The sequence below is a fragment of the Chanos chanos genome, chromosome 6 (assembly GCF_902362185.1).
Source record: "Chanos chanos chromosome 6, fChaCha1.1, whole genome shotgun sequence".
NCBI classification, from domain to species: domain Eukaryota; kingdom Metazoa; phylum Chordata; class Actinopteri; order Gonorynchiformes; family Chanidae; genus Chanos; species Chanos chanos.
In genome coordinates this window covers 43473476-43500189 of record NC_044500.1, presented here as the reverse complement: position 1 = coordinate 43500189, position 26714 = coordinate 43473476, and the positions used below count along the sequence as shown (strand labels likewise).

At 41.3% G+C, this 26714-nt stretch overlaps 1 protein-coding gene across 1 annotated transcript in view; it reads left to right on the top strand.

The window, feature by feature from the left end:
• Positions 1 to 5001: 5001 nt before the first annotated feature.
• The window catches only part of itpr1b (inositol 1,4,5-trisphosphate receptor, type 1b), an 86981-nt gene continuing 65268 nt past the window's right edge, over positions 5002 to 26714 (top strand). Inside the window, exons 1-11 of the mRNA XM_030776257.1 lie at positions 5002 to 5093; positions 8872 to 8942; positions 17619 to 17734; positions 18178 to 18264; positions 18701 to 18859; positions 21094 to 21192; positions 21723 to 21806; positions 21965 to 22111; positions 22243 to 22338; positions 22629 to 22673; positions 24199 to 24353. Coding sequence (XP_030632117.1) covers positions 5002 to 5093; positions 8872 to 8942; positions 17619 to 17734; positions 18178 to 18264; positions 18701 to 18859; positions 21094 to 21192; positions 21723 to 21806; positions 21965 to 22111; positions 22243 to 22338; positions 22629 to 22673; positions 24199 to 24353 — 1151 coding nt within the window. The remainder of the gene's footprint in view (positions 5094 to 8871; positions 8943 to 17618; positions 17735 to 18177; positions 18265 to 18700; positions 18860 to 21093; positions 21193 to 21722; positions 21807 to 21964; positions 22112 to 22242; positions 22339 to 22628; positions 22674 to 24198; positions 24354 to 26714) is intronic.

Sequence of the window (26714 nt, the reverse complement as noted above, 5' to 3'; positions counted from 1 at the left end):
AAACCTTTCTATATTGGTAATGAAGCAGCACATGTGATATTAAATGTGATTCAATGCAACTAAATGGAGGATAGACTTAAAATAAAGAGACGGTGGATGTTATGTATAGATTCTTAAAGTCTGGTATTGGTTTTGCGCTGCTAACGGCACAGCCCTTAAAAACCTCAGGTACATAGTCAAAGAGTGCACACCCTCTGAACACAATCCAGAGTTACTGTTCCACTGACACATGCATCCAGTACATGGATTGTCAAGTCCTGTTTCTACGGAGTCCTAGGCCCCCAGTGGTGGAACTAATTCTCAGCTTCCATTGGGACTGCAAGGTCACCATATACTGTTCAAAAGAGCAAGGCTTTTTAAATTATATTTTGGCTAACATTATGTACACCATATGCTTCACTTATTCATTTAACTTCACACATCATCTAGATACCATTGTACTTATTATATAGTTCTGTATACTTGCTATACTCTACAGAATAATGTACTTGCTGTTATGAGATTGCTACATTGCACTTATTGAATAATTCCAAGCCCTGCATTTTTTAGCGTATTATATTGCTATTTTTCTTGTATTGGATCTTGCCTAAAAGATGATCCCCATTTTAGTTTTGAGTTGTCTAGCATAAGGTAGGTAACTGAATGTACCTTACAGCTTTGTGTGATATTCATTTCTCTGGTTATTTATTATTACCAGATATTACTCTAATTAAATGTTTCTGCACTATGAATAAATGTGAATGTGAATTGATTCATTTTTTCTCAGTCAAATGGACTGACACTGGTTTCAAACTGGCATGCTCTTTTATGGGTCACATTCATTTCCAAAGAACCATGAAACAGAATTTGAGCATCAAACATATTCTTATTACTGTTCTCTGATTCACTGACACTTTTTAATAAACAAGTATATCGGTTGGTCTATTGGTAATTCAAAAATAACATCTGGCACATTTAAATAGAAGAATTTATCAAGGGAGCATGTATATCTCTTTGTGCCAATACTAAAGTACATCACTAAATGTGACCTATTTCTAATTACTGAAACAAACATGAGAGATTGAGATTTTTAGTGGGCCAAATGTAAAAAGTGGATCACTAACTTGGTTTGTGGGTCAGACTTTTATAAACTTGAAATGGAAGCCAGAAAATGAGGAGTGGAACATGCCGTTTAAATCATTCCTTTTAAATTACTCTGGTCACAAGCACACAAAAGTCTAGCATGACATAATGGAGGTTTTTAGAAAACTATTCATGCTCAAACCTTTCTTGTCTTATCTGATAGGGAGTCTGGGAAAAATATTTTTAAAGCTATAACAAGGTTTTCACTGGAGGACAAACAAAGGTGCTTTACCCAAAGGCCACAAATTAACACATGAGAACATGAACATTAAACTGATGGACTTTGGAATAAAACTAATGACTGACAGTACTCCATGCATGGGGCATGACACATATGTGAAAAGCATACTGCTGATGATTAAAAAGAAAAAAAGTTTTTAATAAAATGATTTGCTTTTAACGGGTCTGAAAAGTTAACAAAGGCTAACAGCATATAGCTTGTAAGTGCTCATTCAGACTGGATGTGACATGAATACACTGCCATTTGGCCAAAGATGTCTCTGACAGGGGAAATCCCCACTTTTCTTGAAATGCGACACCGATCAGCAAATAATAACCATCATGGCCTTCTCATTCACCCACAATGACATATAATCCGTTTTCATTTGACCCAAAGTACATCAAAGGCCTACGTGGGTTTGGACAGGGTCGCCAGTACTGTGAAAAAACACTCCCTCAGTAACATTTAAAGAATGGCACATGCCCCATGAAATCTTTAACAGACAGTGAACTGCTTGCCCTGTTTGTGACATGGGGATATTTCATCCCAAGACAGAGAGGTAAACAAAGCTTTGTTGTCAGGCAGTCATAATGAAATAATGTTGCTGAAGAGCACATCCTAATAGCTGACGTTAAAAGGGAATTAACTTTCTTCAGGCCTTCCATCAGGGTTCCATAAACAATGATGTCAAAGAGAAGGAAGAACAAAAAGGTGCGGAGAATATGAATTTACAGCATGTATTCTCTGCCAAAAATTTGCCATAATTTCCCTGGTATGAGATTTACAACATAAATTGCGTTATGTGTAAAATATAGTGTAGTTATATTTGGACAAAAAATACAAGTTTTGACGGCTGCACTTAAATCTTTTTAATAAGCGAAATGTACTTAAGACCTGATAAAATCAACTGTGTTCTGATACCTGTAGAACTGATGTTGCTAAAAAGAGAATAAAAAAAATTACTTCGCGCATGTTCGCAAACGAATAAAACTACGATTCCCATGCACCACCTCTTCTTTATATGCGCTAAAGAAAGAGGGCGGACCTTTACAGCTCATGTGGAGGTGGAGAAGAGAGGGGTATTGAAGACAAAATTCAACTGTCAACGAAACGCCGCGCATTACAATTGGAGTTTCAATATTATGGAATTAAACAAGGAACGCATGGTGGAAATTTTCTCTCGTTGAGTGAGCCTCTGTTGCTGCTATTCTTGACACAGTCATCTTTCTGTGGAGGTAAAGTTGCGTTCAACTCCTGTCGTTGCGTGTAGTTTTCAGAATAAGAGCATCATCGTCTAGCTTCGGTTCTTAGATTGGATTGATTAGGCACCAGAAGCGTCTTTTAAATTGTCACATGTAACATTATTTTTAAGATGTTCTGCTGTAAAATTGTGCATTTGTGTTAAAAGACCGGATGCTGTTAATATCTTAGCAATGAAATAAAGTGATTCAGGGCGCAGGTAGAGCATTCAGAAATCCATAAGACAGGTTCAGAGTGGATTGATAAAGGGAAGTTACCTTGCTTGTGTGCTAGGCGCTTATATGTCGACAAGCTTAAACGTACAAGATGAGTAGACCGAGACAAACTTGCATGAATACCTTTGAACCATTGTTTTTCAAGATGTTCGTCAAATATTAAGCTAATAAGCCGTGGGTTCAAGTGCGAATGTAAGCAACCAAGCTAAGACGAGTTGTGATTGGCTGTTTATTATCACCAATCGAATTTGGGATTTAGATTCAAGTGTCCGTTCAGTGGAACTACGGTGCCAAGAAACGAAATCCAGAGATGCTCTTCAGTGGGTGACAAATATTGGACTTTCAGCAAAGCAGTATTGTAAGTGAAACCTTTGCTGCTTCCGCGACCTGGATATTATTAGAAAGATCTAAGAGCTGTGCACTCTCGCAGGTGTACCATATTGTCCATGCGTGGATGAGTTGCATAAGTAGACTAAATCTTATGATATTCTGTGTACTTCTTTTTTCTGACTCGCTCTTCCTCCACAGTTACATCAAGGTCCCAAAGAGACTAAGTGCTTTCTCGGCTCTATTTGTAAACTTCTCTGCAGAAACTCTTAAACCTCATTCTGTGTTTAACAAAGAAATGTGACTTCACTGATAAACATGAACCCGTGTTGCCATAAAAAAAAAAAAAAAAAAAATCGAGCCTTTATGCGCACAATTAAGCACATCACCTCTTTGTGCGTGCAAAGCATCGCATTTCTTCACGCACTGACAGATGACATTGAATACCTCTGCCTCCAGACGTGTGCCCTTCCCTCTCAAGTGGAACGTTTACGTGGGTCATTTAGTTTTAAACCAATAGCTATGGCGTTAATGAATCACAGCTTCATTTACAGACGACAAGAATTGGAGGATTAGAGTGTCCATCCAAACAGCCCCAAACATTGCACCTACACGTTCCCTTTCCAATTTGTTATAGCTTTTGTGCTTTGGCGAAATACAGTGTAAAGACTCTTTTTCTTTTCTTTCTTTTTTTTTTTCAAATGATTGAATAATTGTGTGTGTATGTGTGTGTGAGAGAGAGAGAGAGAGAGAGTGTGTATGGTTGGAGGGTGGGTGGGACGATGTGTGATGTTGAGCAGAATACACAGCTCAGTAACCTTTCACTTTCAGATGAATTTGAAATGACCACTTATTCAGTAGCCAGTTGTATCCAGTTTCTGTATAAATTTGGCTACTGAACAGGTTGGGTTGAGTGAAGTTAATACCATGGAAAAACATTTAATTTACCACCCTAAACATCCAGTATCCACACTTGGTAAAATGGACCATGTTGTTTTTGTTTTTGTTTTTTTTTGGGGGGGGGGGGGGGGGGGGGGTGCTAGGTGTGGTTGAGACTGAGACTCTTCACATGGTTTGCCCTGTAACCGTGAGGTTTTTCTGTTCCATATTCAGATCAGTTGTGGATAGAAAACTATGCTTTCACTCTGCGTTCAGAAATCGTCTGAACGCCAACATTAAGATGCCCGAATAGTTTGCTCTCTGGCTGAACTCTAAACACAGAGTTGCCCACAAAATGGAATATTATTTTGTGACCTAGTTATGACTTCTCTGCCGTTAATATTTGTTCAGCTCGTCATCCATCTGCATAAGTTAATGCCATATCCACAGAATGCCCCAACCCTACAGCTAAAAGACCTTGAATTCTTTGTCTGTTCCCTCAAAAGTAGGACATCTCAAAGAGGCAGATTCTAATGTTCTAGAATTCATCTGAGGCCTCCCTAAGAGAACATTGTGAAGGAGAGTGCGGTGATGTCATAGAGAAAGCAATGGAATCTTACATCAGAGCCAGAAGAAAAAAAAAAAATCAGTTCTGCTGAAGTGGCTTTTTGTAATAACTTCCTTTGAATGTTAGAATGTCTTTTCCTTCAGTGTTTATCCTCCTACATCCCTCCATTTCTCTCTCTGTTAATAAAATATTGTGGGTGTTTTCTAGTTGCAAACTGGGCTGTTTTGTGTATGTGAATCTGATAATCATATTTAGACTCTTTAGATTCTTTATATTACTTTCTTAAGGTGATGTTTCTGTCTAGATAATGACTGTCTTAATTTGGTTGTGATCGATTATTTGACAGAAGGCTCATTTCTCTTTTTTTTATGTATTTTTCCCCCTACAGGCACAGTTGAGGGTGGAGAAACATGTCGGACAAAATGTCTAGTTTCCTCCATATCGGGGACATATGTTCCCTGTACGCAGAGGGATCAACTAACGGATTTATAAGCACTTTAGGGTGAGTTAACATGTTTTATCATCCATATCAATGTTTTTCCAAATCCTACAGGACATCCTGAGGCCTCAATGACTAGCATATTGTTTTCTAAAGCTCCTCATTTACCTAATTAAGGATGTGTTGAATAGCAGACCAACTGTGTGTTAGTGATTGATTAGAGTAAAGACTTTCTCTGCAGTGGGTCCCCAGGGCTGGATTTTAAAAAACACTGACCTGCTTGATGGCATAGTCTGTGAAATACAATTTTGTTTGAACACACACACACACACACACACACACACACACACAAACCCATACACACACACTCATTCATTTCTAATCTCACATGTAATCACTGAAAACAGCGAGTGATACTGAAAATAAACTGAGGCAGTAACATGTAATAATGGATTAAAGAGATTTCTGGTTTAGCTTCACAAACTGCAATAATATTGGCACTCCCTGCGGTCAGAATCAAGCCTTCTCACAAATTATGACAAACAAGCTGTCTGTGTGTGTGTGTTTGTGTGTGTGCGTGTGTGTGTATGTGTGTGTGAATGAGTGTTAGTCAGAATGTTGACAGGGTAGTAATTAAACAATCAGTAGAGTGCTTAGGAGATACTGAGAGAGGAGTGACAAGCACTCAGTAGTGTATGGTGTTAGGATGTTTAGAGAGAAGAGAAGTAGAGAGGACAATGCAAAACCTGATTTAGCATTAGACATGAGATGGACAGAATGATTGCCAGCAGAGAGATGCCAGAGGAAGAATGAGAAGGGAAAACAAGTTTATCGTGTCAGCATGGTTTTACTGGACAAACTTCTAGGCCAACATGATACTAGAAAAAAAATGACAGTGATTCCCAGGAGGATCGACACACACTGCGGTGGTATTAATGCTGCCGAACTCTGTGTTGTAGATGTTTTTTTTTTCACAGGTTCTTTTAAATGATGCATTTAAATCGCTTGAGTAAGCTCAAGCGATGTTCAGTTTGTTTATCGCAGATGACAGGTCCAAAAACCTGTCAAGTTTGAAAAAAAGTGAAAATTATTGTTGTCACATAGTGCAAGTTCAGTTCCTGGTCTCACAAGCAGTGACATCTTAGCATTTTCACAGCTCAGAGAGAGAGAGAGAGAGAGATGTAAGATCTTTGACACAGAGTCAGTGTTCATGCTATGACTAATGGAGTCTTAGCTGTGTGTAATGACTCTTCTCTCTGACCTTTCTCTAAACCCTGTTCAGATTTTCGTCTTCTAAAAACAGCATCGCCAGTGTTGCCCGGCGTGGTCATAGCCCTTGTTTTGCTTTGAGTGCGGAGATCATGGCCCCCCGAAAATCGTTCCCCCGTCATTTCCTGTCCGTGCCAGCTTTTGTCATCTCTCTGAGCCCTGTTCCTTCACACAAAGCCGAACTGGCGTCTAGTGTCACTCTGTCATGGTAACAGAAGCGTGTGTAGCTTTGAAGAACCAAGCTTTGACAGCCGTCGTTTGTCATGCCGCCTGCCTGCCCTGTTTTCTGCCTCGTAATCATTTTATTTTCTGGGCTCATACACACTGATGAGATGCGGAAAGGGGTTATATTTAGAAGCATGGCACAGAAGGTGTATGTGTGTATATGTGTGTGTTTTTGTGTGTGTGTGTGTGTGTGTGTGTGTGTGTGTTGGTAACCTCAGAGGGACACCTGAATAATAAGCCACCTGGTCAGCAGCTGGTTTCCATTTGGCTGGCTATGTCAACCTAGCAAAGCCAGAACAAACCGCTCTGTCTTTTCACTCTTTATCAGCTAAGCTATGCTCTGGTATTTTGAATATGTCAGAGAAAGACAAATAAGTGCTGTCTATCCCATTGCCTTGATCTGTCATTAAACCTTGAACCTGAACGCTGAATGCCATGCAAAGTGAGACCATGTCCCAACATTGATTATTGTATCCAAATGCTCAATGGCCCATTACAGGAGTTAATGGAAAATGACCTTTTGACCAGTCACCAAATGTGGATAACACTCTTGAGTGACCCTGAGATCCCATTGATTGTGCATAACCAAAATTTGAAGAGGTAATAAATTCCATAGGATTGGATATAAGAAAAAAAGACAATCCTTTGTGTGTTCCTGGTTAAATGATTTTATAGGGCTTTTCACGGCCTAGCACCTCACCAAGGTGACCGTGGGGACAGTTATAAAGAGAATTGACCACATTCTTTTTTTTTATTTATGCATGCCTGAGTATCAGCTATAACGTTACTGACTGCTCTTTTACCTGTGAGATAATAAAAAAAAAAAATTGATTTCAGACATTAATTTGAGGTCGAGAAGCCAGGTTTGACTGATAAGTGAATATCAGTAGCTGTAGCTGTGTTTGTGTCTCAGCATGAGGCTTGAGAAAAAAGAGCAAACCAAACACGTGGAGCTACTCTGTGTCCTTTTGAGATAGGTCTACACATTGTAGAGGTGACAGAAATAGACTTTGTCCCCAAAACACAAAGCATTCGCATCCTATCAAAGCGGCGTGAGATTCGAAGAAAATGCCTACGAGGCCCAGTGTAGTGTGATCCTCAGCACTCCTGTGTGCAGGGCTATGCTAATGACACCCAAATCCGATGGTTCGTTTACAGTCATCGTTTAAGGTTCCATATAGAGTTCTAATTGCTAAAAGGTACTGTACACGGTGCCGCTGACAATAGAGAAGAAGAAAGAACAAAAATGAATGAGCTTCAGTGTACCCGGATGCTTTTTGCGTCTTAGGATTTAGTCATATAATACAGTCATGAAATATATAATACGTAAAATACTTTGCTATTTTAGAGTCGTTGCTAAATGTACTCAGAATCACTCAATAACCTCAACAATCACTCAATAACCTTCACAGCTTAACGCGCCTGCAGTTTTTATTCAGAATCAATGCGCTGCAGTGTGCCAAGTTACACTCTGATGTAAATTTCTGACCGTGGTAGGCTATTACTCAAAATGCTCATGCCCGTGAGTCTGTGTTATCCCCTAATCCTGTGTTAAATAAATAAATATGTTAATATTGCTGTCTTTCCATACTGAGATTATCTGGGGGTTTTTTTTCTGTTGTTGTTTGGTTCATTAGTGATATTTTGCAAACAACAATTTGCTACTCACCAAGGTACTGTAAGGTTAAGTGCTTGTTTATTAATTAACTTAAAAAAAAAAAAAAATTGATGGACAGTAACTTTCAGGCTTGTCACGACTCTACAAAACAAAGCAGTTCACTGTTCACGATTTTAAAGCCTTAAACTTCAGCTTGTCTTGCCCTTTTGGAAAAATGCTTCATCCCAGATTCTGGGCACTTCCCCACACAGTTCCTTTTTAAGGGTTCGTTTAGATTCCCCTCTTGTTTTGCCAGTACATTTGAAATGCTTTGAAAATACTTTTCTCTAGCTTATTCCACATGATTTATAAACACAGTTCATTCAAGGATACAAAGTAACGCATTCTGAGTAAGAGGAATGCACGACTGAATGAGTTGAGGGTTATCTTTCATAATTTTACCGTTGTACGTGTATTTTACATACCTGGTATACATCTGGCGTTAGGGAAAGATAAAAAAAAAAAATCAAACGATTATTTATCCATAAACATTCTCTTTCTTTCTTTCTTTCTTTCTTTCTTTTTTTTTGTACTCAAAATTTTAAACCTGATTTGATTTCTGCCCATCAAAGTGCGTCCAAACGATCACTCTTGACGGTATAAAATGTTGTTAAATTTGTCATGAGAGATGACCGACATATGAGTGGTTATGGAAAATGACTGATATATGGTGACCTCGTTTCTCCGCAGCCTGGTGGATGACCGCTGTGTCGTGCAGCCGGATACTGGGGACCTCAATAACCCTCCCAAGAAGTTTAGAGGTAAGGCCTGCCTTCCCCCCCCCCCTCATGGAAACTGGTAACATGTTCCCAAACCAGCGTTTCAGAAAGACTGGTTTTAGCTATGTGAATGGTGGTCAGTATGGTCAAATCTGTCTGGTGACTCTAAAATACCCTTTTTGGATATTCCCAGTGCTTATTTTGGTCTGTAAATAAATTGTGGGGAAATTATTCCCAGAGTTGGTTATTTATTGAAGTATTTGACCAACAGTTTGGTTGTCTTGTAGGCATTATTGTACAGGGTTTGTTACTGATTTCATCATTATGTGTTACTCATGTTATGCCTGCTTTTGTCAGAATTTGTTCTGAACTTTTATGTTGTCAACAGTGTGTTTGATAAATTAGCACTTACTTCCACTGCTTTGTGATGTGTCTGGTATTGCACTGATAGCTGGCCTGTGACATCAAAATGTATTGTTACTGTGTGCCAGAGCTTGTGATGCTATAAATGATCTCTGCTGTTAGCTTGCAGTATGATGTCACTGTGATGCTATTGTGCTTTGTGATGTCATACGGTGCTGTGATGGTCAAAGTTCTGTGAAAAGCTCTCCCGCACCATGACTGTGATGTCAGAATTCTGGGACTATAAAACTTATTCATCTCGTGATGTCGTTTTTATCTTTATTATGATATCATCATGCTTTATGAGATAGTTCTGGGATGCTTGACACGATGTCACAGATTAAAGAGAAAAGAAGAAAGAAAAACATATCTGTGACGCTTCTACAGTGATCACCGCCAACGTGGTTTAATGTTTTGGTGAAGTGCAATCTCTTCGCACTTCAAAAGAGAGAAAAAAAAAAAGAAGGAACTGGACATAAGTTACGCAGAAGTGATGCCAAAGTTGGTTTGGGTTCACGCTGGCTTGAGCTCAGAGCTTGTGATCTTGTGTTGTAAAATACGAGCCTACAGTCTCAACGGACCTGAAGCTGAGTTGATGCTAATTAACCTTGCATTCACCTGTCCCCTCCTCAGAGTACTGTATATCAGCTCCATCACAGTGCCCAGCTGCTGACACACTGGGAGAAGGCTCTAGGTTTAGCTCTCTTTTAGAGCATAGACGCGACTCCTCTTCATGCTGGGCGTATTTCGAGTTCACTAGAGAGTGTTTATTTTTTCTCCGCGGTGGACGCTCAGTATGTTTTCATTTTACTGGCCAAGGATACTTTTAATCTTGGAACTTTATAGGCTATATTTTGAGAGATTTTCGGAGTCATATTTGAGTGCTTACATTGTAGACGCTATCAGATATGCAGAATAGCTGTCAGTAGCTTCCTGATATGTCATAACTTTACTAATGACATCTTGTGTAAGCTAATTTCCTGATGCTTAGGACAACTCATTACAGAATCTGCCTCAGGCGTTTTGATCAAACAAGCTGCTCCTAGGCTTTATCGCCTCTTTTCAGACTGTTTTTACATGTTAAGGGACTTTAAAAGTCTGGCAGAACCTGTAATTTCCTCTTCTCTTTGATCTCCCCCCCCCCTCACTCTCTCTGTCTCTCTCTACCCTTCACTCTCTCTCTCTCTCTCTTTCCCCTTCACTCTCTCTCTCTCTCTCTCTCTCTCTCTCTTTCCCCTTCACTCTCTCTCTCTCTCTCTCTCTCTCTTTCCCCTTCACTCTCTCTCTCTCTCTCTCTCTCTGTCTCTCTCTCTCTCTCTCTCTCTCTCTAACCACTTGGCTAGACTTTAGTCTTTCCATTCTGCTACTGGAGGCTTTAGGTAGCCAAGTGGTTTTATGGACTTTGATGTGAGTAATTTGTAGTTGCTTTCAGAACATTGTTTGATATACATGTTGTTCAGCCCTTCTGTAGCAACTGTCACTCGTGCCTCTTTTTCTTTTTTTTCTTTTTCTTTTTTTTTTTTTTTACATTTCTTCTGATTTTTTTCTATTTTTTTTTTTTTTTTTTGCACTGTTGTGTAAGTGTAAGGTGCTATAAATTGAAGCCCATCTTCAAGTCTAGCAAGTGCTTAAAGAGATTTATGCCCTTCATATCTTACTGCTGCAACTCTCCAGGGTGTTTATCTCATTTCTTCTTTATTTAAGCTCTGTTTAAATCAATTCGGAGTCAAGTTCTCTGACTCATTTTTGTTCTCTGTTTTTACCTCTTGACCGTAATCCTCTAAAAACGACCTTTTCTTTTTATTGCCACTCTCAAAAACCCCGGGTCCTCTGGTCCACCGGCCCTTTTGGGCTGTAAAAATTGGGCCCCAACTGCAGACAGCCTTTGAACTGTATTTATATCATCCTTTGACAGCTCTGTTTTCTGACGTCTACAGTCACCCAAAATGTCGGTCCATTACTGTAATAAGGTCGTGTTTCTTTGGATTTAAACTCCTCCTCTTGTAAAATCTTATTAACGTAACTCTTAATTGAACTAATTCACATGCTGTGAGTCAGAAATCTTATATTCGTTCCCACTCATCTTTTGTGTCTGTGCGCTCTCTGAAGTCAAACGCGACCTATTAAAAGAGCTTTTCCACTACCCGTTCGTCGGTTTTCCTCCACCCAGAATAAACAAAAGAAGAGGAAAGTTTGGTTCCTCTTTTTGGAAGCAATCACATGTAGACCAGCTGGAGCATAGCTACACGACCAGGCTGGTGTGAAGAGGGTTTACTGTATGAATGGTGATACTGTCCTTTATCTCAAGGTTACTGTATACTGCAGCAGGTAGATGACTCAGAGTGGCTGTGATTGGCCGTGTGTCACTGTCTGTGCATGTAATGATTTTTTTTTTTTTTTTTTGAGACCTGAGAAACAAAAAGCCCTGGCAGGCCTCCAGTTAACAGCTTCTGTAAATTAATTTTTGGATGAAATGACACATTAGCTTGTATGAGGTTCATTCAGTCCAGTCAAGGTCATGAAAATTAAATTGACCTTTTTTTTTTTTTTGCAATTGAAGGAGTTCCATTTTGCTTATTTTTAGTGTGTGCAAACTGTATCAGGGTTAAATTGCAACCCAAGTCAACCTTGAATAACCTGCTGAAGACTCTGAATTCCAACCTCACAATTAATCACGTTTCTCTGTTTATAATGTGAAAACGTAATCACTGCTATTGGAACAGGCTAATATGTGTTAAGGGGCAGAAATGGCTTGTTAAAGTGTATCTGAGTCTAGTCTTGCTGTATGATGAGCAGGCATGATGTCTCTGACACGTGTGAGAAGGTTCTGGAAGAGCCACTGTGAGAGTGAATGACTATTTGACAGATGGGGCTGATTACGTGTGAAACTGGCGATCCGTCACAGAGGCCAGCTTTGATGAAGAGCTGCTGTTTGTTATTTTCTGTCGGTTTGATGTAGCGGCTGGGCGGCTGTGCTTGGGCTCCGGCCTTCTGATTGGTGGGGGGCCGGGCTGCTTTGGGTCCCAGTTCCTCTTGACGCATACGCTGTCTGTGATGTAGTGCAATCACTGTTGAGAGGTCGGACAACAATGGCTCATGTCCGTCACTATGTCAAAGGACATAAATGACAGTACTGTCCTTTTTGACATTGTATCCAAGCCCCCCCCCCCCCCCCCCCCCCCCCCAAAAAAAAAGAATCTATCAGTATTAGTTTGTCTTTTCTGATATTAGACATACACTGTCTGGATGTCCTTTCTTCATTTATTCAGCTAGACTCTAGATTCGATATTGCCGACAGCACAGTCCAAGCCGGTTCAGGGGGCCGTAACATTGAGAAGTACAGTGCTTCAGGTTGGAGAATGGTACGCAGTTGGGAGAAACTGGATATGGGTTGATCCTCCTGCCTCACAGTCAAATACACATCACTGACAGGCTTTAATGCCATATTTGGTCACAGAGCCAGTGATGACGACAGGAAAAGAGGATGGAAAGAAAAAAAAAAGCGTTTTTTTTTTTTTTTTTCTTAAAGAGAGCAAGATTTTTGTGCCTCGTTTTCTAGAAGTGGTGTTCTGGGATGTAGTATCAAAATGAAAAAAAAAAAAAATATATATATATATATAATTATGCTACTTTAGATACTGCAGACTGAGGTGATTTCATAAATGCCAAAAGTATTTGAGGAGAATTCAGATGTGTAAGAGATGCATTTTCACATTACACAGTCATAATTTTGACAATTAAAGTTTCCACAAGCACTGATCTCCATTCAGATGTTTGACATGCACTGAATCAGTCTAGTATGGGCAAATAGTTCTCTCAAGACCGGGCCGAGAAAATAATAGAAACATATTGATTTTAACTGAAGTCCACGTCATTACTGTCCCAAGATTATTCTTTCTTTTGCGGTTATGGGATGGTCATAATAAAATGAGGCTGAAACTGTTTGGACATTGCATCATATTTTATCATTACTCTTGATCGGATGCATTATGATATGACAGATGGCATTCGTCTGAGTTATATGTGTATAGACAAGCTTGTATCAGTTTAGCTTTTGATATAAACCCTACAGCTGCCTGTGTTTGAATTGAGCTCAGGAAGCGAGAGACGGTCTTGTCAAATACTAACTGATACCATATGCAAATGACAGGGCAAATTTCCCTATGCGTTAACGATATTCATGGGCTTTTCACATGCTGCTATAGGTATCTCTCTCTGCGCTTTTTTTTTTTAAATGTGAGAACAGTGGCCAGTGTGCAGACAGAGTAAAACCACTGTGCTATCACACGCTGCGTGGTTCACCCACAACACAAACTGCACGTCACATACTGTATCATGGCATGGTTTCAATAGCTTGTGGAGTTTCTCAGTGGTGAGGCCTCTATGGCTGAACACACAGTCACGCGATCTATTCAGAATCGAGCCTTATCTACATATATAGGCATGGCTGAAGTGTTAGCATAAAGTATGTTATCTCGTTGCTTCAGTTTTTTCTGATACTGCTCTGTGGTGTTAATTTACAGATTTACCACATCTGTAAATTAACACCACGGTTTAAAAAAAAAAATGCTGTCGGTCTCGTTAGGGTAATATTCAAAGATTATTAACACAGCAAAATGGCCCAAGGCACCAACACAAAGCTCTTTCATTAATTTAACTTCTAGCTGTTTCTTAGCCTCATGCAACCTATTTTTCTCTCTCTAAAGAGAAGGTTTTAGTGCTATGGTGAGTACGGTTTTCAAATGGATCATTCTCCACATCGGTGGCAGACTCCCACCAAGGCTTCTTGGGTATCCGTATGAATGACTTTCACCTCACACAGTAATGGATACGGCATGTCTAGAACAATGGCTTATTTGTGCTATAGTGACAGGTCTGACAGGGCAGTGGTCCTGTGGGATAGAATCAATCAGCCCAACCAGTGCACACCTGCTGAAAACTGCTGCTGGATGAAAACCAGGCTGAAAACCTGACGGTCAGGGCAGAGTTCTACCTCATCTCTGTTCACTTTGTCTTACGTACTGGTTAGTTAAAGCTCTCCTTCTTCTTTTGAAGTGTTTGCATTTGAATGGACTTCTGTAGGATCCTTCCTCTCTGTTTGGTAATTATTGAATAGCTACTGCAGAAGATGGAGAATTTTGGGAGTCCGTTTGTGGTGTTACCCAGGGACTACTTCTAAGAACATGATCAGTGGTAGAATCAAGAAAACTGGTCGGAACAGTCTGTATCAGTTAAGTTTTTAGCCTTTACTTCCTCATTCCTGGAAAAAGAAAAAAACCAAAAACAAAAACAAAACAATGACAAAAAAAAAAAAAAAAAAAAAAAAACCCCATTGAGCACGAGGTTTTGAGAATTTCCTGCTGTTCCACTTTAGGCTAACACTGTTGCTGACCTCTGAACAGTTTTTTTGTCATTGGATTTGCTTGTGATCTTGCTCACCTATCTTTCGCGCTATCTTTCCCCTCCAGTGCGCATCACTGAGCACAGCGGCACTTGTGATGATGCACTTCCTGTTTACTCAGCCAGTTAGGAGAAATCTTTACACTTCAGTACTCAACTGTCACCAGCCACATCTCAGGACACGCTGTCATATAACGAAGGCCAACGTCTCGTATATGGAAGTACAAGCTTACACCTACGCACTGTGATTTAAAAGCAAATGTGTGTCCCAGAAGAACCAGCAGGATGTAGGCGCAGTTGAAATTGCAAAAAAAAAAAAAAAAAAAAAAAAAAGCCAAATACTAACACATGAAGATTTTAGGTTGTGATCCGTGCGTTTTATTCCGTATTGCGCACGTGCGTACGTGTGTGTGTGTGTGTGTGTGTGTGTGTGTGAGAAGGAAAGCGTGGGGAAGAGAAAGCCGCGCAGAACGAGGTTAGCCTTGCGTAAACCTCGTCACAGGCTGTATTTCTGAAGCGTGAAAAGGAGAAAAGGAAAGCTTTAGTAAGAGCTTCTCCGGGATGGACCGAGAGGAGGTGTCTTGCGAGACCGTAGCATCTTTTGCCTGAGCGATGTGCAAGTGTTCTAGAGGATAAATGCTTGGATCCCTCACCGGTATTAATAGACCTCTTAAGCTATTTAAAAGGCCTGGTTTCCAGGGAGCTTTAGCCTGCTGCTCAAAAGCCTGCTTTCCCCCCCCCCCCTCCACCCTCAGTCTGGATCAGTGCCACACGGTAGTAATTGCTTTGGTGTCAGCTATGACACTCAGAGCTGTTGCTTTAGGATATTTGACTGTATACAGAGCAGGATCCCTAAACTCCCTCGAAGCACGTTGATATAAAGTTGAAATACAAGTTTTGGTGTGAACGATTTTTTTTTTTTTTTTTTTACGGTGCTGTAGCTTGAATGGGGAAATGTGAGGGATGGAAGCTTAAGTATGTGAAAAATGGAGCCTGTCTTTCAGCCTTTATCCCTGATTTTAGAATAAAAGTCCTCCTTCGGGTTTTATAGAAGCAGCCCAAGCATTCATCTGACATAACATTTTTGTGTTAGTCCCATGTATTTGTGTTGCTTTTCTGAGTTCACCAAGATAGAAACATTAACACAGGGCAAATAGGGCACAGGGTCATTTTCTGTTTTTTTTTTTTCCTTAAGTAGAGTGTTAACAGTACTGTAACCATTTCTGCCCTTGTTACAGTAGTGTGGTTTGTCACACTTTAACATGTCTTGAGAGATGTAGTTAATAATTAGTCTCTCTGTGGTTTTCTCTGTGTTTCTTTACTTATTGCTCTGGTACTGTAGAAATAGTATAGGGTACAGTGGGCCTTGGTGCTATTCGTGTTGGTTCCAACTTGTTCTATCTGATTTTCATTGCAAAGTGCTTCGTGGATTAACAGCGTGATTAAAATGCTGTCACGTCGTTTGGCGCTGATGTGAGGAATGGCCTGCTGAATTTGTCGTTTTTGTGCTGGCCTGGACACATGGTCCAGTAACGAGTGGGTTAAGTCCACTTCTGAACAGCATTATGTCATATTGACCTTGCTGCACTGGAACACAGAGAGAGCTGATGGTTATGACAGAGGCTATATGTGGAGCAAATGCCTTCCTGTGATTTCTGTAACGCAGACTCTCCTCACCCTGACCTACAGATCCCCTTCAGTTTCCTCCTCTCCATCCTTTATTCTCTCTCTCACTCTCTCTCTCTCTCTCTCTCTCTCGCTCTCTTTCTCTCTCTCTCCCTCCTTCCCTCCCTCCCCCTCTTTCTCAGTATAGTTCATTTGGCTCAGTTTCACAGAGCTTATGCTCTGGTCACCCCCACTTCTCTCTCTCTCTCTCTCTCTCTCTCTCTCTCTGTCCATCTGTCCATCTCCTCCTATCTCTCTGTCTGTCTGTCTGCCTCTCTGTCTTCCTCCTCATGTCCTTATCCTTGACCTACCTGCCCCTTTCTTGACATCTCCTCCTTAAATCACTCTCTCTTTCTCTCCTTAGAACTAAACAAACAGCTGCTTCCCCTCTTCTCTGTTCTTTTCTTTTTCTTTTTCTTTTTTTTTTTTACTCTCCTCTCCCACTGCCCCAGTTTTGTGCTCACATATCTCTCTCTCCTTCTCTCCATTTTTTTTTTCGCACACTCCTCCTTCCGCGCGTCCCTCTTCTTCTAGCCCGCGTCCCGTGGCGGCTAATCCCCGGACGCTCAGGTTGGCCGCGTTCTGCGCGGCTATCGCTGGACGGGTTATTTTTATTCCTGTCACAGCTAATCACTACAGCTCAGTGTGACTCTCAGGTAGTCGTGCTGACAGACTATGGAGCAAGGATCTGAGCAATAAAGAAATCTAAGGCAGCGCACGGAGGGAGTTTCCATGAAAAATTCTCCATCCAGACAGTTTGGACAGCTGAGCCGCTCGATTTTGTGTCTACGTTCACAAAATCGTTCAACAAGTGAAACAAAAAAAAGAAAAAGAAAAAAAAAGTTTGATAAAGAGAGCGATAAGGTTAATGCAAGCATTCTTATTTACTTTGTGTTTGTCATGCTGTACCTGGCATTTTTTTGCTGTCCCAACTGACATTGTGAAACTGCTCTGCTATACGGTATAATTTAGACTCTTATGGTGCGATTAAAAAGGTCAATGACATGCTAATCAGTGTGGTGTACTAGCTATCTGATGTTACAGTAGCCACAGCACTAAGCTGTCTTTTGTGTGTGTGTGTGTGTGTGTGTGTGTGTGTGTGTGTGTCTGTGTGCATGTATGTATGTGTGTGTGTGTGTGTGTGTGTGTGTATATGTGTGTGTGTGTGTGTATATGTGTGTGTGTGTGTGTATATGTGTGTGTGTGTGTTTGTCTGTGTCTGTCTGTTTTCTCTTTGTCTTCTTTTCTCAGACTGTCTGTTCAAGCTGTGTCCTATGAATAGATACTCAGCTCAGAAGCAGTTCTGGAAAGCAGCTAAACCTGGAGGGAATAGCACAACAGATACAGTTCTCCTCAACAAACTGCATGTGAGTGGGCCCACTCCCCCCCAACTCTCCCCCGCTTTCCAGTCACTCCCAACGCCAGCACCAACAGCAACATGGCCTCCTGCTGCTGAAAAAAAAAACACTCTCTCACACACACACACACACACACACACACACACCACACACCATTTCATTCATGATGTTTATCTGCATGAATATTCAATCAGTATGCAGTCAGTTGACGGACGCCCTGTTTAACAGCCACCAAGAAGTCGAGAAACTTGTGAACGAAATAGGAAGTAAAGAGACACCACAGTATATGTATTAACAGGAAGGATTTCGTTAAATGATTTAAAGGCTGAATGCTGATATCTTTAAGATCGTTCTGCACGTGCTCAGTGCGTTCTGCGACTCTCCATGCATCGTCTGATTCTGAAGGACTGAGTGACTGTGTGAATTGACGTGTTGTCGGACGTCTTTTCCAGCACGCTGCTGATCTGGAAAAGAAACAGAATGAGTCAGAAAACCGAAAGCTGCTTGGAACGGTCATCCAATACGGGAACGTCATCCAGGTCTGAGGCCTTCAAAAGATCAATCAAGCCTTGTTCTGTGACTGGCGTAGTTCTTAGGAGATGGTCTGATTCCATCTTCTCAATAGAACCAGTGTACCGTTAGAATTTGCATACGAATAATTTTCCTGTATTTTTTTTTTTTCTTTATAGTGTAGTCTCTTTTAACATGACATGGCATCAGCTTATTTGTTTAATGCATTTTACAAAATGACAGGCCTCGTGATAATCCTCAGTTGTATTTTTCCCCCTATGTAAATAAGTCATTATTTATACGTCAGTGTCTAAAGGGGAGGCTACAGAATGTTCTAGACCTCTTTGTAACCCCCCACCCCACCACCCCACCCCACCCCACCCCACCCCACCCTGCATTGTACCCACTGAGTGTGTGTGGATGGTGTTTGTGTTGTGTTAATGTTTGATGTGATCTACCTCACAGCTGTTGCACTTGAAAAGCAATAAGTACCTGACTGTGAATAAGCGTCTACCTGCTCTGCTGGAGAAGAATGCCATGCGTGTAACGTTGGATTCGGCTGGGAACGAGGGCTCCTGGTTCTACATACAACCTTTCTACAAGCTCCGCTCCATAGGAGACAGTGTGAGTGCCAACGCACAGCCGTATGTGGGCCAGTTAAGATTCAAAGATGCACCTTTTACAAGCCCATTTTACATTTTAACAGAGGATAAAAGGACAGTAAAGAATTTCCTGTCAGAATTTGAATATCACAACATGCAAATTATGCAAAACTATGACTGCAAAGTATACATTTATCATTTGTAATTGTTTAAGTTTTTAGTAAACAACTGGTTTGTTTAAGAACTAAATAAATAAAGGTTTATAGAATAGTTTATAATGCCCACATACAGCATCATAACAATTCTAGAATTTGTTCTTCTAATGAAACATTTGCACGTTTTATCCGAACAAACATTATTAAGTATCCTCTGGTGGATAGCTAGAGGTTGATGATGTTGTCCGATCTTCAGTCACATAACTGACATTTCTCGTGGGAGGATCAGTGTTTGTGACGATCGGGCTTTTGTCCTCAGAGGATAGTCTTTGCGTAAGCTAACAGAAACTAGGGCCAAACCAAACTTACATGATGTCAAAGCTCTTGGTGACTGTGTCTTATCCTAACACCATTAAAGAAACACACACTGCATGTGTGTGAGTGTATGTGAGTGTGTATGTGAGTGTGTATGTGTATGTGTGTGTGTGTGTGTGTGTGTGTGTATATGTGTGTGTGTGTGTGTGTGTTTATGTGTGTGTGTGTGTATGTATGTGTGTGTGTGTGTGTGTGTGTGTGTGTGTGTGTGTGTGTGTGTATGTGTGTGTGTGTGTATGTGTGTGTGTGTGTGTGTGTGTACGTGTGTGTGTGTGTGTGTGTGTGTGTGTGTATGTACGTGTGTGTGTGTGTGTGTGTATGTATGTGTATGTATGTGTCTGTGTATGCATGCATGCATGTATGTATGTATGTGTGTGTGTGGGACAGCTGATTTTTCCTTCTGCTTAAGATTTACAGATAGTCTTTACAGATAGTCTTTGCTTTAGGCAAGTTATTAGCTGTTATTAGCTACATAAATGTCCTGTGCTCTTCTTGTGTGGCATTACTTTCCTGTGAAGTGAACGGATGCTTTGTCCCATATGGCGATGAATGTGTAGGTTTGGTTAGTCATCCTACACAAGGCAACATTGGACACTGTTCACTTTTCAATTCGCACCAATCTGGCTTCCCTGTCATAAGGGGCTGCCATCCTTTTACGTCTTACTCATACATCTAGAAATCACTGAGGACCAGTCTAAACCGGCATCAGGATAAATGACTGCTTTCTGACTGTTCATTCTCAGCCAGGACTGACACCCAACCGTCACCGAAATTCATAAATACATATACTCAATACTCAAACCTCACACTTCAGTGTATATACTTCAGTAAGTATGTATGATATGCAGTGTATATCATACGTACTTACAACCGATGCATAGCCCCCTTGGCAGGTTAAAAGTGTAACACACGTAACACAAATAGCTACGTTACGTCAGAAGGCCGCAAGATGAAACGTTAAACATTGATGTCGGCGATGATAATTCATTTCCTTGTTACAGTTCACATTAGATTTATATCACACTACACATTTGATTTCTGTAGTCCAGTCAGTATATTTAAAAATCCCTCGCATGATTTAAAGATATTAATTTGTTTCAACCCACGGTTTTAGACCGTTTATAACTACCTGGTTCAGCTTTGTTTTTTTTCTCGCTCGGCTGCAGGTATTACAGCTAGTGAGTGATTGAGTGTTTTCTCGGTAGAAAGGGCTTTTGTTCAGTTCAGAGAGTTTTAGGCATGGCAGTTATCAACGCCCCTGCAGTTGTTGTTATTGTTGTGGTTTCACCTCAGTCTTCCTCCTCCTAATGGTGCCTTGAGATGCTCATGAATCTGTTTATTTTATGCACAGCGCTAAGTAACCGACAGAGCAGTCTGGAACAGGTGGTTTAGGGGTGTGTGTGTGTGTGTGTGTGTGTGTGTGTGTGTGTGTGTGTGCGTGCGCGCGCATCTGTGTGTGCATGTCTGTGTGTGTGTGTTGTTTTTCTTGGAATTTGTACACACTAAAGATGCAAGAGGAGGCTTATAGAGGTTAAAAAATGTGTGTGTGGGAGTGTGTGTGTGTCTGTGCTTGTACGAGTGTGTATATGCATGTGTGATTTTAGGACATGAGCCATGTTTTTGTGTGTGAACGTCGGAATGCATGTTTTGGGCTTAAGCGTATATAATTCAGCTGTGTACTGTAGCATTTGTTTAAGTCGGTTAAACTCGCGTGTTGTCCGTGCAGGTGGTGATCGGGGACAAGGTGGTCTTGAACCCTGTTAATGCAGGTCAGCCGCTTCATGCTAGCAGCCATCAGCTGGTGGATAACCCTGGATGCAACGAGGTTTGTCCAGACATCCATCTGAACCCGACTCCTTTGAATCTCAAAACCACACCATTGTCAGGAGCACTTAATTCAATATTGACAGAGAATTTCAACCAAATTAGCAAAGATAGCACGGAACGTAATGACTCCGAATATGTTACTATCTCCATTAATGACTCTGTCACATTCGTGAGACAAGACACAAAGCAGCTATTAATGCATTTATCTTTTGATAAGTCTTTTTCTGCACAGGAGAACCTTTTGTTAGTGTGGCGTTAATTGGTATCGTGTAGGGGTATAGATGTTAAAGACTGGAATGGCCTGTCTTTACGTGTTTGATTAGAACGGCACCCCACCAGACAGACGACTGGTTAACATGCTGGCGTTTTCATTTTGAGTCACTTACTCTGCCAAACTTGAGACTCAGAAATTTGAATGGATGGCGTGTTCATAGCTCAAAACCCAGACTGCTCTATGCTCCTCTTTTTTCCTCCATTTGCACTTCAACCAACCCCCACCCCCCCCCCCCCCCCCCCCCAAACTCCCAGGTGAACTCCGTGAACTGCAACACCAGTTGGAAAATAGTTCTGTTTATGAAATGGAGTGACAACAAGGAAGCCATACTGAAAGGGGTCAGTACGGCCTTGACAGAGTACAAACATTACAATTGTGATCATTTATCATTTAAATTAAACATGTCCTTCAAACCTTTTCTAGCGCCAAGACAGTATTTCTTTGTGTCGGTCAGTACTTCTCTTAACATTGGCTGTTTCTTTCGTCTTGTTGCCAGGGAGACGTAGTCAGGTTGTTCCATGCCGAACAAGAGAAATTTCTGACCTGTGACGAGCACAAAAAGAAACAGTACGTCTTCCTCCGGACCACGGGACGTCAGTCCGCCACCTCTGCCACCAGTAGCAAAGCATTGTGGGAAGTGGAGGTAAACTGCGGCCAATGAAAACCCCGTTTGGGATTCTAGAGAGGAAATCGTTTTCCTCACATACACAAATGATTCATTGTGCTTTGAGGGTCATTTCGGTAATCTGTGTTTTGAATCTGTCTCTCCCTCAGGTGGTTCAACATGACCCTTGTAGAGGAGGCGCAGGCTACTGGAACAGCCTGTTCAGGTTTAAGCATCTGGCTACTGGCCATTACCTGGCGGCTGAGGTGAGTGAGGTTGGTCCTTCTCTTTCTCCCTCTCTCTCCATATCTGCTTAGATCGTAACCCTCATTGTCACAGATGGTAGGGCAGATCTGTCTGCAGGAATGTGATTTGTACAGTGAACTCTTGATGCTTTGTTTCTCACTGAAATTAAGTGAAGTGTTTAAAAAAAAAAGAAAAAAAAAAAGGCCCCAACAGACCCCGACTGATTACGTCTTCAAATTTGTACGTGTGGTGTGTGTGTGTGTGTATGGGTTGTTTTTTTTTTGTTTGGTTTTTTTTTTGTTATTGGTAGGTCAACCCAGACTACGAAGAAGAATGCCAAGAATCTCGTTCCTCAGTAAGCCCAAACCCTATCTCTGTTTTGGCTGTTGGCTTATATTTTAGCTTTATCTCTGTCATGTCTGTCTCTTGTTTGTGTACGCGCTTAACTCAGCTCCTGGCTGGATCTTTGTTTTTCTGTTCTAGGTGGCGGATTTTATACCCTTTAATTTTCAGGTACTGTTGCTCAGTTGTACAGAATGTGTTCCAGAATGTACCTCATGATCCTTCCATTCCTCTAGGCTCATGCCCTGTACTTTACCTCTGTTTTTCCCTGGAACGGCACCCTCATAAATCAAACCCCTACTCTTGACATCTCTTAGATCTCTGACCTCTTACTCAGTGATCTATCCTAATCCCTCATCCCGCCATATTAATCAACCTCTTGGAAATTTGTGTGTTTGTGTGTGTGTCTGTCTGTGCATGCATGCACATGTTCATATTAGTGTTCTTCATTCAATATATCTTATTACTTTGTGTATTGACTTTGAAAAGTGAAAAGGATTTTTAAAAAATGCAGGGCTAAGGAGCCTTTCAGAACCCCAGGGAAACAAAACTGATAATCCCTCAATCATGAGGAGAAACAGAGCAAGAATCACTTTGAATTTTCGAGCCGAGCAGGTTAAGATGCAACCAGGAGGATGTACTGAGTTATTCCTTTCTAATGAATTATACTCGTAACATACTTCATAATGCTGATATGACAGAACTCCCCAGAGCCAAATGTCTAGTAAACCTTTCGCCAGTTTATCTGTAACTGTCAAGTTTTTATTTATACATTTGAAATAGACTTTTAAGACATTGTAGTTTCTCTGACCTGCCACATAGTGGCATTATAAGATAAATGTTGCACTTGCAGTAACAGATTTGACCTTTAGGTGGCAGTATATGTCTGAGTGGTGTTAGTAGATGCCACACTTGGTGTATTCTGCTTTTCAAGTCAGGATTGCATAGTCTTCTCTCATATTCATTGTACAATTAATATCACCTTAATTACGTTGTACTCAATTATGATAAGCAAAAGCTACAAAGATGAATGATGGTAATAACTTATGTGGTCCAATTATCTTTTAACCTGCTAGAGGATATTTTAGTGGTTGTTTCAATGAACAACTTACTGTTCAATGTGAAACTATAATCTTATAGTTGAGCAAGTTATTGGCAATCTTTTCATTACTTCCTGCTGCGGTTTTCTGCTGTCATTCATTACCAAGGCAAAGCTCAGTCTTATAGTTCAGCAAACGTGCAAGAGAAAAAATAAAGAACCTAGACCCATGCATCTAATTTATCAACGATGGAGCTAGATCAGAAATGTTTTAACAGCCTCTGTCCATGTGATCTGACGGTATCTGTTCATTCCGTTGTGTCTTTGCTGTGTTAGGTAAGGCTTTGAGAATATGCTCATACTCTGTGTGTGTCTGTAACTGAATCTGCTTATGGTGCTGTTGATGCTGATCACAAAGCGATAGGGCTGATTGGTTCTGTGGTTGGCATGGTGACAGCGTTCTGTCTCTCTCTTTCTCTCTCTCTCTCTCCCTCCGTAGCTGGATTTAGAGCACGAGGCCTTACGTGCACGACTACGTGCCCCCAATGAGAAAGTCATGTACACCCTCGTTTCGGTTCCTGATGGCAACGACATCTCCTCCATCTTCGAATTGGACCCTACCACTCTCAGAGGGGGAGACTCTCTTGTGCCCAGGTAGATACCGGATTATAGCAAAAGAGTAATCATGACTAGTCATTTTATCAAGCCGGTTTTTACATTCAAACGGCTTTGGTGCGATCAACACAAACCCAACTGCCTCTGTGATTCATCTCAAAACCAGGAGCTGTTCGTATAGACCTTGTAAGGCCCTGTGGGAACATTCACATGAAAGCTTTCCTTTCTGAGATGAAAGAGAAGAAACGAGTAGCTGAGATCAGCCTGGGGGGGGGGGTTGTGGAGTCAAGGATAAGACCTCAGGGCTGGGTGTCAGCGACGTACCGCTGACTGTCACGTGCCACCTGCAGATGGAGGGAAACAGGAGAATGTTGTTGCTGGTCTTGTTGTTGAGATCCAGTCTCAGACTGCCGAGATGACTTTACTGTCTGGCTGGATCCCAGCCCGCCCTGGGTTAAGGTTAGGACCCCAGCGGCTTGTCTCGGGAAAGGCTCGACTAGGATCTCAGAGCTGCACAACTCAAATTGAGAAGAACTATTTTTCTCCATCAGTGAAGAACTATGTGAAGACTTGACTTCAACACTTTCCTCAGAAGAGTTACGTGTTCGCAGCTCACCTTAGTCCCTTCGGGTATAGACAGAATAATGTGTTTGGGAATGTTGAGGTCAGAAGTGTTGTAATGTTGCTCGTTATCGTGACCCAAAATACAGGGGTGTCATACAGTCTTGCATCATAGGAAACTGAGCAGGCAGTCTCTTATTTGTAGAGCTGTGGTTTTTTATTTGGGGAGGGGTCGGGGGGTAAGCAGGGGGTCTGACGCAGACCTCTCTTCTTGGAAACATGAAGCTTTTATGTCACTCATATGAGGACTTGGCAGAGCGCAAATGTTTGGTGGTCTGGTGACTTAGATTTCTCTTTTTCATTAATTGTTTCTCTTAATTCTCTCATGTTTTCAAATGCGTCACATTTCTTAGAATAAGAGAGAAATGAAAGACTGGAACCATCTGCTGCGGCTGTATGTGCGCGCACACACACACACACACACACACACACAAACACACACACATGTACAAACACACACACACACACACACAATGCTTTTTTCTGGTGCCTGCTCTCTTACCACAAAAACCTATCTCATGTTGGGCGGGACTTGCATTTGTGTGTGTGTGTGTGTGTGTGTGCGCGTGTGTTTGTGTGCATGCAGTGTGAGTGTGAAAATGAGAAGGAGAGAGAATGTATGTGTGTGTGTGTGTGTGTGTGTGTGTTCGTGCATATATACGTGCAACCTATGTGCGCCTGTGAGAGGGTTAAAGAATGCCTATGCAAGACTGTGTGTGTGTGTGTGTGTGTGTGAGAGTGAAAGAAACAATGTTTGTGTGAGGGCATGTGGGTGTTCAAGTGTGAGAGCGCGTCTGCGTGCGAGACAGATTCCAAATTCCTCTGAATTTTATTTTTCTTTTCTTTTTCTTTTTTTTTTTCTCCTCCCCATCTCATCAACTTCAGGAAAGTCCCAGTGTGACATGAATCAGGAAATTGCGGTAACGGTAGAGTTTTCACACTTTTTAGGTCCTGAAGTTGTTGCTACACGTTCACGAAGCGATCCGTTTTCGTCTCCCATCACAAAAACATGTGCCAACTGTTGCGCAAAAAAAAAAACCCACCCCCTTATGTCTTATGTGCAATCATCTGGAAAGAATCTTTCTTACACTAAGTAATCAGCTGTCTTGTCTCCTCACCATGCGGATTTGGCTTTCACCAAGATCTGGAAAATTCCAGGAACCATTCATTACCAAAGAAATATTAAACATGAGGTTTCTTTCTGGAAAGGCCCTAAAAGTCTCTTTTATCTGCTAGGTTGATTTGATTTGATTTATTTATTTTTTTTTTACTTGTTTGTCTGACTGTCCAATGATCTGTCATTTTCTTTTGGCGTGTTTCCAGCGATCATGCGAACAGGTGACGCCATAGCCCGGTAGTTCATAGCTGATAGACGTTCTTCTCTGTGCATAACTTACCTGCCCCCCCCCCCCCCACCCGGCCCCAAAAAAAACATCCTCCCTCATTCATCTTTTATGGCCTCACGTGCTATGAGAAAAAAGCAGTCTCCCTAAGCCATGTTGTGTTTTAGCATAGCAATGCCAAACTGTTGCTGTCATTGTTTTTATCAGATAAGAGCCCAGTTCTCATGAACTAAAGGCTGTTGTGTGTCACGTTATCAGGTATGTGAGTGTTACGCTTGATGTCGACTGACGGTTTACCTGAAATAACCCAACCCCCCCCCCCCCCCCCACAACACTCTGTCCTGTCATCAGGATACAGGCTGGCTTTAGGCGTGACTAATTACAGTGAGCGCGCACACACACACACTTACACACACACACACACACACACACACAC